The sequence below is a fragment of the Carassius carassius genome, chromosome 41, assembly GCF_963082965.1.
Source record: "Carassius carassius chromosome 41, fCarCar2.1, whole genome shotgun sequence".
Classification (NCBI taxonomy): Eukaryota; Metazoa; Chordata; class Actinopteri; order Cypriniformes; family Cyprinidae; genus Carassius; species Carassius carassius.
Genome location: NC_081795.1, coordinates 1,360,490 through 1,375,855, shown reverse-complemented (window position 1 = coordinate 1,375,855; position 15,366 = coordinate 1,360,490). Strand labels below are relative to the sequence as shown.

Below are 15,366 nucleotides of genomic sequence, written 5' to 3'. Positions count from 1 at the left end.
TGTTAAAGGTTCTTCATGGAACCATCAATGCCTATAAAGAGCCTATTTAGCTTGCTTCAAGTTAAAAAGTGGATAGAACGCAGCAACTCTTGAAAACAAAATAGTGTTCACGTACTTGCATGTTTTGGTCATAAAATGCTTTATACATTCACTAAAAATGAATGCCACAGAAATTAATTGATTTGATAAGGCAATGCAAAAAGTTAAGAGAAAATCCTGCAGCATTTGGTTGCACAATATTTAGCATGCATGACGAACAAATATTCTTAAGAATGCAACAACCATTTTGTGGTCTCCAAAGAACCTTTCAAAGAACAGTTCTTATAATTGAAGAACCTTTTTCCATTATAAAGAGCCTTTTGTACAATCCAAACTTCCAAAGGTTCCTCACAGAACCACAGACGCCAATGAAGAACCTTTTTTGAGACTTTACAGGTGCAAAAAGTAAACAAAAGTTTATTTATTTATTATTGCACACAGACTGAAATAGTTTAAGTCTTTGGTCTTTTAATTGTGATGATTTTGGCTCACATTTAACAAAAACCCAATTCATTATCTCAACAAATTAGAATACTTCATAAGAAAAACATTTTAGTGAATTATTGGCCTTCTGGAAAGTTTGTTCATTTACTGTACATGTGCTCAACACTTGGTTGGGGCTTCTTTTGGTTTAATTACTGCCTCAGTTCGGTGTGGCATGGAGGTGTCAGTTTGTGGCACTGCTGAGGTGAAACAGAAGCCCAGGTTTCTTTGACAGTGGCCTTCAGCTCATCTGCATTGTTTGGTCTCTTGTTTCTCATCTTCCTCTTGACAATAGCCCATAGATTCTCTCTGGGGTTCAGGTCTGGTGAGTTTGCTGGCCAGTCAAGCACACCAACACCATGGTCATTTAAACAACATTTGGTGCTTTTGGCAGTGTGGGCAGAAGCCAAATCCTGCTGGAAAATGAAATCAGCATCTTCAAAAAGCTGGTCAGCAGAAGGAAGCATGAAGTGCTCCAAGATTTCTTGGTAAACAGGTGCAGTGACTTTGGTTTCCAAAAAACACAATAGACCAACACCAGCAGATGACATTGCACCCCAAATCATCACAGACTGTGGAAACTTAACACTGGACTTCAAGCAACTTGGACTATGAGCTTCTCCATCCTTCCTCCAGACTCTAGGACCTTGGTTTCCAAATGAAACCCAAAACTGCAAAGGACTTTGGACCGCTGGGCAACAGTCCAGTTCTTCTTCTCCTTAGCCCGTGTAAAACGCCTCTGAGGTTGTCTGTGGCTCTTGATTCCTTGACCCCAGCCTCAGTCCATTCCTTGTGAAGTTCACTCAAATTCTTGAATCCAGTTTGCTTGACAATCCTCACAAGGCTGCGGTTCTCTCGGTTGGTTGTGCATCTTTTTGCTTCCACTCAACTTTCTGTTAACATGCTTGGATACAGCACTCTGTGAACAGCCAGCTTCTTTGGCAATGAATATTTGTGGCTTACCCTCCTTGTGTAGGGTGTCAATGATTGTCTTCTGGACAACTGTCAGATCAGCAGTCTTCCCCAAGATTGTCTAGCCTAGTGAACCTAGTCTAGCCTAGTCTAGCGAGTTGATTAGCTGATTGCCATGTCACCATAATCTGATTTGTTGGTGGGATTTTGTTAAATGTGAGCCAAAATCATCACAATTAAAAGAACCAAAGACTTAAACTACTACAGTCTGTGTGCACTGAATTTATTTAATACACAAGTTTCACAATTTGAGTTGAATTACTGAAATAAATGAACTTTTCCAAGACATTCTAATTTATTGAGATGCACCTGTATATGTATTTTTGGGCCGCTGTATTGACCGCACATACGGAAAGCTACATACATCAGATTCAGACTGACCCAAATACATTTATTAGTGCTGGATACAGGGCCATAACACACAGCAACACACACACTCAGGTGCAGGAACTAGACTGAGAGTAATGTGAAGCCATAGGCCACATCTGAAATTTTCCTACATACTCCATACATTTCCTTTTGAACGTTCAAATGCAGTAAAGTGAAAACACGACCCGTCCTAAATGTTGATAATTGCATGGAAGAACATCATCTCATGCCATCTGTACTTCTGCTGAAACCAAGAGACTGATGTTAACAGACGAAAACAATCACAGCTACAACCAGAACGATCAGGAAATCATGTTGTATGATGCAGACAGGTGTCTCGACATGTGAAGGAACTGCATGTATCGACAGCCCACTGCCCCACACACACACACATAAACACACACACACGCCCAGGACTGTGATGGATGTGATGTGTGAAGGAAGTCCACCCTTCCCTGGCCGAACCCCATTCGAGAGGCATTTCTGCTGCATCAGGATGTTTTAACACAACATCTGAGGATGAATAACACACACACACACACCAGACATATGATGAGCATCACAAATGGACACACACACACACCACCCAAGACCCCGTCAGGACAGCAGACCTGAGTACCGCAGTCTACACACACACACTTTACACTCATGTACACACGCGCACACCGAGCCCTGTCCGTGAAATGCCGTCAGTCGCTCACCGGCGCTCTTGTCTTTGCTCTCCATCTCCCGTCGTGCTGCTGTCGGTCACAGAGGATGAAGATGCCGATGATGAAGACACGTTGTTCGCTGCGTGCGTCCGTCCGCTTCGCGTCGGTTCCTGGCTCGCGCGGGGCGCGACTCTCACGTGAGAGCAGCTTTCGATCACTTCACGCGCCGTCCGGTGCTGAGGAGACAGCGGAATCACGGGCGTGGCGTGTGTTGTTGATGCTGCAGCGCGCGAGTGTGTGTCTGACCGGGGCTCGTTCCGCGCGCCGTTAACGGGAGCTGCCGCAGCTCACACGGGCGTGACGTCGGCGCAGGTGTCATGTGACGCATCAACTTCACCAAATGATACCATATCAGATTGTATTCTCAAGGTATAGGCTACTCCTTATATTAATATGAATTAATATAGAGCAATAAAAAAAGAGAGAGAGATTCTATTCCCCACTTTTGACATTAGTGGTTTTATTATGGCTGTAGTTATGTTTTAATTTTCCATGAGAATGTATATTAAAGATTAAAATGTAAATAATAATAATAAAAATATAACTTCATGTAGTATCAAATAAATAATTATTATCATTATTATATATTGGGATTTACTGATTTTTTAATTTATTTTGTTATGTTATTTTATTTATTAAGATTTTACCTTTAATTTTACAGTGAAATGAGAGTAACATTATGGTAAATTGGTTTTAGTCACTACTGACAACAAAAATAGAAACTATTGGCATTAATGGTTGTAAGTTTTGAAATTAAGAAAATTAATTTCCAATCAGTAGCCTATTTTGGATAAATGCAAATGTGGATGAAATAGCATATAGATAAAACTAAAGTCATAATGATGTAATGTTTGATTTGAATAACATTTTTATTATTAGTGTTATATGTTTATCTGTATTATCTTGGATTAAAAATATATGGAGGACTACCTTAATTTTAAATGCTTTTAAAAAATGCAAAAAAATATTTACAAATACTTATATATATATATGGATGCAATGGCACATTGAAGTTACAAATGACCACACTTCTCTTATGTTAAAAGTCTTTGTGTCAACAAACTGAAATCCTCTCTCTCTCTCATACACACACACACACACACACACACACACACAACGGTGTGTAAGTTGCAGGTGCTACACACAGGTGCTGAGACAGCAGGAAACAAAAATAACCTGGCGTTGCATGGCCCACTCAAACTCACAGTCATATATAAAACTGCGCTGGATTATTTTGGTATTCAGCTGCTTAAGCAAAACTGAATAAGCAGGTGTGTCACACCTAAATGAGCGCAAAAGACTTGAAACTCCACCTTCTTCAGGTCAGCAATCTATAACAACAGCTCTCAGCATTAACACACACACACACTTACCATAATCCTGAGCCGTACTTTACAAAGAGGCATTCTATTGTACTACTGATAAACTTCTGAGCATTTATCTGTCTAACAGACATCTGTAATTCTGTCACAGCACTTTAGCTGAGCTTCTGGAGGAAAAAACTTCATCCAAATGTTTCTTCTACAGCATCGTCAGTGCTTTTAATGCAGTAGTAAAAGAGCATTTAGCTGACAGTGTGCGGGTTTGATCCTTGACAATGCTTTTTAGCTACACAAGATGCTGGAGAAGCAGTAATATAGCAATATATTTTGATTCAGTTGGAATCAAACACTGCAACTGCTCATGCAACTGTTCAAATAACAGGAGGTTAAATGCTTTACATGCAACACTGATGTCATTCTTGCAATCCAATTTTGTGCATAAATATAGCAGCTTCTGGCAGACTGGTTACATGATGAGTCAAAGAAAGGAACAGAATCAGTTGATATTGCAGTCTATTTATCTCACTTTTTTGTGAGAAATGTATTATTTTATTCAGCAAGGATGCATTAAATTGATCAAAAGTGTCAGTAAAGACAATTTTAATGCCACAAAATATTTATATTTCAAATTAACTCTTCTGTTGGATTTTCTATTCATCAGTGAATCCTGAAAAATAAAGTGCATCACAGTTTCTACAAAAACTATTCGTCACCACATCTGTTTTCAGCATTGATACTAATCAGAAATGTTTCTTGAGCAGCAAATCAGTAAATTAGAATGATTTCTGAAGATCATGTGACACTGAAGACTGGAGGAATGATGCTGAAAATACAGCTGTGCATCACAGAAATAAATTACATTTTATATATTCACTTAATTAGCTATTTTCATTCACAGTTTTGATCAAATAAATGCAGGCTTTGGGAACAGAAAATACTTTTCCAAAAACATTTTTAAAATCCTTAAGCTTTTGAATCTCTAATATAGGAAGTGAATTTGTATATTGAAAAAAATGTATGAATACAATTTTAAATGCTTTTAAAAATGATAAATATATTTAAAAATTATACAAAAATGCCCAAAAAATATATCTTAAAACATCTTTTGAAATAGGTTTAAAAAATATATTTAAAAATAACAAAAATTTCATATGGATGCAAAATCATGACAGATTCAAGTTACAATGCCCACACTGCTCATGTATAAATAAATAAATATTTGAGAGTTGCAAAACAGAATAATCAAAGTCTAACTCACACTTTTGCGTTTCTGTACAGCTTTATTTACCAAACACAGGTTTAAAATGCAATGCAATACTGATCCAGAGCAGATATGTTATTTTGTTGGTGTCTTTAAGCCCACTGGCATGTTAAATATTTATCAAGCATAAGAATAACATGTACACACAATTCTCCTGGACATTAACCTAATGAAGAAACACATTCTGTTTAGTTCTGATATGTCCTGATTCAGATATAAAAAGAAACACAAGGTGGGGCTGTAAAAGAGTCTTTAGGATCCACTTAATCAGAATAAAAACACCCCATTGGTTGATTTCTGTGATAAGGCATTACGATTGGTCCCTGTAGAGCTTGATGATTCACGATTGGTCTGTTCTCATCCGTCCCTCCCACCAATCACATGGAAAGATTACATGATTGGCTGAGGCTGATTGGTCTAACTGGGAAAAGTGGGCAGGTGAAATACAGCAGTTACATCACATAATAAATCAAAATACTCAAATTATTACAAAAACAAATTATCAAATGCACCTATCATGTTTAGCAGCATACAGTATATATATATATATATATAAACAGACAAATTTTCTGTGTAGAATTTTTTTTCCCCAAAGAGTGAATCTCATGAAAGCAATCTAAAAGCCTACAGGATCAAGATTTTTCATGACAAGCACATTTTCCCTTGCAACTCTAATTAATGCAATGCAATGCAAAAAAAACTGCAATATTGTTTGATGTACTATCTTTAAATTTAGGCTAAAAACACGATTACAGTAATGAGAATCTAATGAGAGTTTTAAAAAATGAGTTTAAAATCTAAATGCAAAATATAATTATACATATTTTTTGGGGTGGGGGGGTGGGGGTTATGTAAAACGTTACACGGAAATGTTTTCATGAGATTCACCCCAAGAGACTGTGTGTTAAAAGAAACAAACATCCATCATCACAGGGAGTGTGTTTGTGTGTATGTTTGGAGTCTTAATGTGCAGTTTGTGTGAATTAAGTTGTTCTGTAATTGTGACTGTGAAACGATGGTGTCTAAAATAGCGTGTTTATAGTATCATGTTACAGTTACTTACAAGTAAAGCGTATAAACACATTTTGTCTAATTGCACTTCTGAGTGGAGTTATGGGTTTCCTGTTTTCCATGTGAGCCATTCACAAACCGTCCTCACCCACATCCTTCCATAAATCTTCCGCTCTCTCTCTTATCCTTCCCGTAAAAGCTGGGCATCCATAATGGGGAGGAACAGATACGAGAACACTACTTCAAACTGGCAGCAGTAAAATAGGATCATGGCCATTTTTAACATCATATTCAGAGCCTGAAGCGTTTAACATCTCCGGCTCTGTGCAAAACACACAGCTTCCTGCTTCTGGGACTCATTAAAAACAGAAAGAAATAACAAAACAGTGCCCATTCAGATCAGGGGGCATAGCTTCAGAAGAATGTCACTGATGCGAAAGTGAGGTCTTCTACAATGAGCTCCCAGTCAGATTAAGGGGCGTGGCTTCAGAAGAATTTATCATTAATGCTATAGTGTGTTCGTCTGCAGCCAGCACCCAATTTAATCAGAGGGCGTGGCTTGAGAAGAATTCATTATCAATGCGAAATTGAGTTTATGTAACGTCATCTGAAGTCAGCGCCAAATCGGATTAGGGGGTGTGACTTGAGAGTAATTTATCCTTAATGCTACAGTGAGGTAATAACCTCCCAATCAGATCAGAGGGTGTGGCTTCAGAAGAACGTCAACATTGCAAATGTCAGGTCACCTACAGCCAACGCCCAATCAGACCCAAGGGGCGTGGCTTCAGAAAATTTGTCATCAATGCGAAAGTAAGGTCTTTTGTAGTCAGCGCCCAATCAGATTGGGGGCGTGGCTTCAGAAAATTTGTCATCAATGCGAAAGTAAGGTCTTTTGTAGTCAGCGCCCAATCAGATTAGGGGGTGTGGCTTGAGAAGAATTGATGATTAATGCTACAGTGAGGTAGTCTGCAGTCAGCGCCCAATTAGATCAGAGGGTGTGGCTTGAGAAGAATTTATAATTAAAGCTGAAGTCGTCAGCTCCCAATCAGATCAATGGGCGTGGTTTCAGAAGACTTTATCATTGATGCAAAAGTGAGGTCATGTGACACCATCTGCAGTCAGCACCCAATCAGATCAGGGGTGTGGCTTCAGAAAAATGTATCATTGATGCGAAAGTGAGCTTGTTCCCAGTCAGATCAATAGACGTGGCTTCAAAAGAATTTGTCATCAATGCGAAAGTGAGGTCGCGTGACATCGTCTGGATTGATGAAGACTGAGATAGACTTCCCAGGATTCTCCGTGACCAGCTGCTGGAGTTTCTTCGCGAGCCGGTCGTCCGGTTGCTGATCAGCTCCGGTGTTGGACAGAGGAGATGACAGGTTTGAGCTTCCTCCACGCCAATGGAGCTCAAGCGTGAGTCGTGATGCGGCTTTTGCATGTTCGATCGCGCTGCGCAAGTGTTCTGCTGGGTCGGAGCGAACAGATGACAACTTGCGTGCATGCAACATGGCCATGTCGTCGCTGAGGTGCTCTAGCATGTTGCATTGCGGGATAAAGTAATTCGGGCAGGTCTTATTCACCAAGCAGTGCTGCAAGTCATCGATCAACCCGAGCAAAAAGTGCGCGGCGTAATCTTCCTGCGCCAAGTATGTATGTGGCAGGCGGTCGCAGGCCCAAAGCATGAGCGAGCGCAGGTGATATGGACTGATGGCTTTGGGTCGAGACAGAAGCTTAATAATCAGAGCTTTACAAGCCTGGTATGCCTGCATGAGACTCGCAGAGATGCACTTCTTCAGCTGCACCTCGCTGCGCGCAAATGACAAGCGCCATTCGTTTTCCTTCTGGCCTGTTGAAGAGCACGCAGGCAGCAAATAAAACCCGCTAATCACTTCCTCCTCCGTGATTTTCCCGTCCCAAAAATGGTTTTCCATTAGCCAGCTTTGGGCCACCGCTGGCCATCCTTTAAACGAGACTACAGGAACCACATCGTACAGCATCCGACTGCCTCCGACGCCCAAAATGATGGAGATGACGGTTGCGTTGCGCTCGACCTTCTCGACCCGAGGGACACCGCGCTGAGGTTTCTTCTGAATCTCCGCCAGGACCATACTAATGGATTCGTAGAACCAGTCGGCCACCAGTGTGGGTGAGAAAAAGTAATTGGTGGCACCGTTAACATGGTCTACAACAGTGCAACAGTCCTTCCATTTGTTGATGGTTCCCTCGTCAAACAGACGCAGGCTGAGCCAGGAGTGGCAGAGCGCCGACTGACGCATGTCTAGCGTGACCGGCTGGTTTCTGTCGTGGAGTTTTAGTGCGGGAACCAGTAACGTGAAGTCCATGTCGTAATCAGCTCCCCGCGCGTACACCGTTAACTCATCCAGATCCATGTCAATCACACCTTCCCGGACCCCGCCGGACAACAGCAGGTACTCGTTGGCAACCGGAAGCTTCTGGTCCAACTTCTGCACCATGCCTGAAAACAGGACATGACATCATTAGAGATGGACAGATTTTGTGTACTTCTATAAAGTAGATAAAACTGACTATATTTCCTTGTAAAACGGAATGTATTTGACCAAAAATGCAGTAAGATGTTTTTCATGACAAAAGGAAAGCTATTCCAAGTGGGAAATGTTATTGGAATTCTATCCTAAATAATGTTAATTCAAGAAATCTTGTTTGTTGCCTTACACATATTTGCATTTTAAATAAATTAATGAATATAAAGAGCATGCATAAAATTAATCCAACCAATATTTTATGGTTTATAATAATTAAAGAAGAAGAAACATTCATGTAGGGCTGAAACGATTCCTCGAGTAACTCGATTACAAAAAATGATCGAGGCAAATTCCTCTGCCTCGAAGCTTCTTTTAATTTATTTTAAATCTCACGTCAGGTTCTTTCGCAATGATTTTAATGTGACACAACGCGTTTACGGCATCCACAAAGCGGAAGGAGACACAAGCGCTGAGTCCGAAATCACATACAGCAAGGAGTCAGCAGTGTTTTGATCTAAAGGCGCGGGCAAACGTAAAGAGAACATCGTGGCATGTGTCAATTGCAAGATAGAGCTGGCATAGCACAACAAGGGCCCTATGATTTTCGCGAAGCCGAAAACGCGGAGGGAATGGCACGGAATTTGGCAAATTTTTAATGAATTAATCAAAAATAGGTCATTGTACTTACATCAAATCACGCTATTGACTAATAACTGTAAATATTAAGCCAGAACAGTCTATTTAAATATGAATCCTGCATGTTCTGCATGTCTGTGTTAATGAATGGAGCAGAAGCCCGACTTCCTTTATTAACACACACTGAAGCGCGCGTGACGCTCCGGTGATTTCAGCGTCTGCTGTCTCTCCAAATAAGACGTGAACACATGAACAACATCTCCAGAACTGCTCTGACAGTCACTTCATGAGCATTTGACCGTTTGATTTGAGTAAAACTAGCGTCACATCACATACACAGAACTGTAAAGGTACGTCAACCTGTCAAAATAGAAGTCCGGTTAAAGACTATTGTTCAGCAGAATGTACATAGCCTACTAAAAAAAAAAAAAAAAAAAAAAAAAAAAATTTTTTTTTAAGGTTTAATCACACAACATTTCTTCCATGTTTTATTTTTAATAGTAATTCCCCTTTGTTTACCAAAAAGTTAATTTTCAATAATTAAAAGATGAATTAATTAGGGGTGTGCACGGATAGTCGAATATTCGTTCTGTTCTAATTATTCGATAAATAAAAATGATATTCGAATTTCACAAAAAAAAAAAAAAAAAAAGTTCACAATAAAACTTAATTTTGTCACTTTCTGTGATTCTCCACGGCATATTTGTAGGTGCAAGCAAAAAATAATTAATGAATGAATAAGGGGCCGTTCACATATCGCGCCTAAAAACGCGTGGAAAACGCTAGGCGCGTCGCTTTCTCCTTCTTTCCAAGGCGCTCAGGCAGAAGCGCTCCTGAGGCGTCTGCCGTTGCTAAGCAACAATGACGCGCTCTCTCCATGAAGACGCGGAAATTTCAGCAAAGGATAAATGGATTTGCAGCACAAAAAAAAATCGCTTTCAGTAGCTCGACTGCTACTAAATTTATTTCAAAATGGCAATCCATATACAGCTATAATCAGCTGTTCCTTCATCTTGGCTGAGCTTTTAACGTTGTTACGGGAAAGGATGAAGCTGAATGTTTAGTTTTTGTCACATGACCTGCGGTGCGCTTGCGGCATTCGGAAAAGTTGAGATGTTTTTAACTCGACGCGGTGCGGACGCACCTTGAAAAAACGGGCGCGTCGCACCACGTGTGCATCGCGACCGCGTCGCTTCCATTATGAGCGCGCATACCGCGCGCCTACGTTGGAAATAACGAACTTGAGCCCGCAAAAGACGCGATATGTGAACGGCCCCTAAGAACTGCGGTCTTCTACAGTACTTCAAATATGCCGTGGAGAATCACAGAAAGTGACCGAATTCAAGAACATTGTTGCGGCATCTCTCAAGCGACGAATAAACACCGCTAACTTGGAGAATGCAGTGAAAACTCCTCTTCTCGCATCTGCCCTAGACCCTCTGCACAAATATCTCAGATTTCTCGATGAATACATTAGAGAAGTAAGAAAAAAAAACTTTTTTGAACATTATCAGAACATTTTCCTTGATGCGAGTGGTGCGGATGCATCCGCCGTCACCAACGATGAAGAGGATGCAATGGCCACTCGTCGGAAAAGGCAGAGCCAGTACTCCAGCGATGATTACAGAGAGTCCAGCCGAGACGAGTGGGAACAGTTCTTGCTGGAGCCATGTATTTCACCAGATGAGGATCTCATTCAGTGGTGAAACAAAACACGAAGCGCTTCACAAAACTTATTCGCTTAGCACACCGTTATTTGTGAGTCCCGCCAACGTCTGTGCCGTCAGAGCGCGTTTTCTCCGCGGCCGGCCTTATTGTTAACAGACAGGAGCCGACTTTCCCCCGATCATGTTTACATGCCAGTGTTTCTTAACAAGAACATTGTAAAACAATAGAAAAGAAAGCAAAAAAGATTTGCTGACAGTTTAAAAGTTTTCAAGTTAAGTGTAGGCTACGTTCTACAATAGCCTAATTGCTGCAGGCTGCTTTATGTTTTTTCTTGTTCACTTTTTTTTGTTGCTTTTAATCTACTTTTGTTTGTTTGCACGCATTGTTAAAGGTTTTCAGCTACAAAACACGACGTGTAATGTTCAAGCTTAGTTTGTGTAAGCTTGTTCAAAATGACGGAAACAATAAATGTTGCTGAAAAATAACGTCTGTCTCATTAAAATTAATTTAAATAAACGGATATTCGTTTTTTTGTGAGCTCAAATATTCGAATGTGATATTTGCGGAAAACGCCTACATCCCTAAAATTTATGTTTTATGTGTTTAATGTGCATCTCAGAAAATGCTTTATTTAAAACCCCAACTGAATGGCACTTAAATGCACTTAATTCATCTGTCAACTTTATTGTCATTGTTCACAGTACAAGTACAGACAGAGAAACATTGGGTAATAATTAAATGTTTATTTTTGATGTATGCATTTAAAAAATAAAAAAATTCTAAAAAAGGAAACTTAGTTGTTCATTTTAAGAGACCCATTTTCTCTTGCATAATTAATTTTGCACTTTAATTAATGACTTTAATTGAACGTACAAAGCACATCACATTATGATCAGAAGTCAAATTACAAAAAATAAAAATAATATACATGTATATATTTTTTTGAATCTCATGAAACCCACTTAAAAGCCTACTTTAGTATCATTAATTCCACATCAAATCTCACGAACTTAATGTGAAAAGTATATTACATAAATTGTTAAGCTAAGGGAACAAAGGGTTGCTACACAAAACTACATTTCATAATAAAGCAATTGACACAAAGGTTAATCTATAACCACAAGAGCAACAGAGAACATGCAATACCGTCTAGAAAACTATTCCTACACAAACACAAGAACATTCCAGACCTGACAAACCGTCCACAGACTCCTGAAGAAAATAATCCCTAGTCACACCTGGCTCAAGCTCGTGATTCAGCCAGTGACTCGGGGGTATTAAAATCTCCCGTCAGCAGCAGCAGAACCTCCAGAGACGCTCAGAAAACCCAAAACAACTTAGTGATTCATGTGTGTGTGTGTGTGCCTTTTACATTTGAGCCCACAGCAAGTTCCACATTCAGAAATACACATTCAGACCCACAATTTGAGCATCTATCATAATAAGAGTGCAGTAAACTCAAGCTCAGTATGCTACAGGGTCATTCTGGTCATTCATTTTTCTCATTAAAGAAATACATAAATGAAGATGAAAGACAAAATATTAAATATTATGGAGTGATCCACTATTTTGTAGAAGGGGATCAAAATGATTATTTGCACATGGAGTTGCACTGAGATCCCTGACTGAAAAATGAGGAAAGGAAAAGAAAAGTTTAATGTGAAATTATATTGAGATCCTTTTAATACTTCTTGAGTTACAAGCATGCATACTTCGGAAAATATTTTTTTTTTTGGGACTCGGATGGGTATGTTCTGATGTTCTTCAGACATTCCTTTTTTAAAGAAATGCACATATGGTTATTGACTACTGAAAATGTGCACAGTTTAACATGTCACTCCTTGAGCCACTTTTGAGATCCCCATATCTCTGTAATCAAATCATGTTTGGCCTTAGAATTAAGACTGCAAAAGAAAAATGTGTTAAGAACTAAAATGTAAAAGGATATTCAGAAATCTTTAATAATTCTTGAGCTACAGGCATGCAAACCTTTTGAGGTGAAAAAAATGCTTTTTACCACGTTTTAACATTAGCATAGAAAGCCACATAGATTTCTGATGTCAACGGATTTGTAGACCTAACAAACTGTGTGTAAAAATAACATGATGTTGCAATCTTTTTAGTCATTTTTACCCTCCTGTAATTTGGCTCTAAATCTCAGGTGAAAATCAACATTTTGACCATCCTATACAAATAGTGTATTAAGCAGTAAATATTAATTAATGGTATTTAATAATTTGGCTTTCATCATATTTCTTTTTTTCTTTATACAGATTTGACACAGAATGACCCAGCAGCGATCGCAACCCACTTTACTTTCATAATGTGACTTAAAGAAGTAAAAACTGTCAGTAGTGATTTCTGTTCTCCATGCAGCACAGATGAGTGTATAAGTGCATGCATGAGTAAACCCGTGTGAGAAAGAGAGTCAGTGCTTGGCCCCGAGGCTCAAACACGCTCACTGCTCCTGAACTCATGCATCCGGACAGATCCCTTCTGCTGAGATCTTCTGCTTCACAGTGCATTGCTTCTGTTCAGCGTCTCTGAGAGTTTAACTCTTTAAGGAATAAATGCAGCTTTTATGTGCTATTTTTATGCAGTGATGCTCTTTCTAATGGCACCACATTACTACTAATTTGGTGGCACTTATTCCTGCTGGTCTGGTTACACATTACATTTTTTACAACCATTTTCACTTCAAAACATATTCAGACCTACATTTCAAATACAGAAATCTTGAATGCATGCATCTTTTTTCATGCATTTGGACAGTGTTTAACATAAATAATATTAAACCTAATGTGATGCCTATTTTTAAGTCATAAATCAGTGAACAGGTCAGTATTTTTTTCATTTTATAGTATACAATCATAGGCTGCAAAAAAACAGCATTTAGTTTTATTTGCATGCTTAAAGCTTGTTTATTTTTATTATTATTAATATTAATGTGTTAATATTTTAACAGGGTTTGTGCATTTGTTTTTACTTTATTGTGTAATTTTATTTTTGTTCATTCACATTTTAAAATGTATTTATTCATTTATTTATTAAAGGTATGAAGATTTGCTAGTTATTCATGTTTGGCCGTTTCATTATTCATTAAATTATTGCTTGCATGTCTGTGATTTTGTTAAAGTTTTTAATTTCCATTTAATTCTATTCCTTATTAAACTTTTCATATTTGCCCCCAGTTTTTCCTTCCGATAATCAACCAAAGCAAGCTACATGTCATTAAAGGTGAAAATGTATATCTTTAAGTTTAATTTTATGGCTTCAAACGTGCATTTTTGCTCTTTCTGTAGCTTGACAGCCACTGCTGACCTTCCACTTTCACTAAATGGATACAGAGAGGCTTGGAAATTGTGTATTTCCCTTTGTTTCCCAATGAATATAGAAAGTCATACAGCCAGTAAACAATGGCAGCAAGAAATGTAAGTAAATAGATGGCAGAATATAATTTTATGGACTTAACTGTTGTTTGAACAGCAAGCAGATTACCTTAATTTGTCAGCTCATGCACATAAAGCACCTGAATAACAGCGCAAACCTGAGTTGAGGGTGTTGAAGCTGCAAACACACCCAAACAGACCGAAGCGCGTGACAAAGACAAATAGACGCACTGCACGCGCAAAAGCGCACTTCCCTTTCAGATGCATGGTATGCATGTACTGCTTTGTGTCGGAGCAGAGCTCTTTCTCACCGAGCATAGAGAAGATGAAGTCTTTGGCCGTGTGGATCTCGAGCGCGCGCTGGTCGTCGTACTCGCGCTGCTCGTACTTGCTGAATTCGGCGATCAGCCGGTTAAGCTCCTCGATCCTGGTTCCGGACCTGAAGTCCAGCTCGGGGGAGTGCGGGACGTGTTTGGTGCTGCTCGGGGTGGCGGTGGGGCTACTGCCAGCTGAACCGGCCCGGCTGGAGAGCCCAGGCGCCGCCATATTCGCGAGAAGGACCGAAGCAGCGGAGCGCACGCGCTGTACTCTCTGTGATGCGCACCGCTGATTTCTGTTCTTTACTAGTCATTCACGTGCTGAAACACCGCCTCTGCAAATAAATAACTAAAAATATACTAACATCATATTTGAAAACTAAAACAATAATAATAAAAAAATAGGTACAAATAAAATCCTGCCACATAAACCTTTAATTAATAAATTACAAAAAATAATGAATAAAGAAAATAATACAATTAAAAAAAAAAAAAAATCAAAGCCTGCTACAATAATAAAAAATTACTAAAATAAATATGCAAGCATGCAACAAAAATAACTTACTTCTGATAAAAATATAAATTACTGCAATTTTTTCATATATAATACAAACAAATGTGCATACTCTGCCACATAATTAATGAATGAAAAATTAACAAATTCTCAAAATATATAAATTATTAA

At 39.1% G+C, this 15,366-nt stretch overlaps 2 protein-coding genes across 2 annotated transcripts in view; both read right to left on the bottom strand.

Moving 5' to 3' along the window:
* The window catches only part of fgf12b (fibroblast growth factor 12b), a 37,968-nt gene extending 35,089 nt beyond the window's left edge, over nucleotides 1–2,879 (bottom strand). The window contains exon 1 of the mRNA XM_059533929.1: nucleotides 2,565–2,879. Coding sequence (XP_059389912.1) covers nucleotides 2,565–2,589 — 25 coding nt within the window. The 5' untranslated portion in view covers nucleotides 2,590–2,879. The remainder of the gene's footprint in view (nucleotides 1–2,564) is intronic.
* Nucleotides 2,880–7,084: 4,205 nt separating this feature from the next.
* LOC132123357 (nucleotidyltransferase MB21D2) lies at nucleotides 7,085–14,964 on the bottom strand. Its single transcript, XM_059533923.1, has 2 exons — nucleotides 14,676–14,964; nucleotides 7,085–8,643 (listed from the first exon to the last, which is right to left on the bottom strand). Exons 1-2 carry the CDS (start codon nucleotides 14,908–14,910, stop codon nucleotides 7,379–7,381), a joined length of 1,500 nt encoding a protein of 499 aa, XP_059389906.1. The 5' UTR covers nucleotides 14,911–14,964; the 3' UTR covers nucleotides 7,085–7,378.
* Between the last annotated feature and the right edge of the window lie 402 nt (nucleotides 14,965–15,366).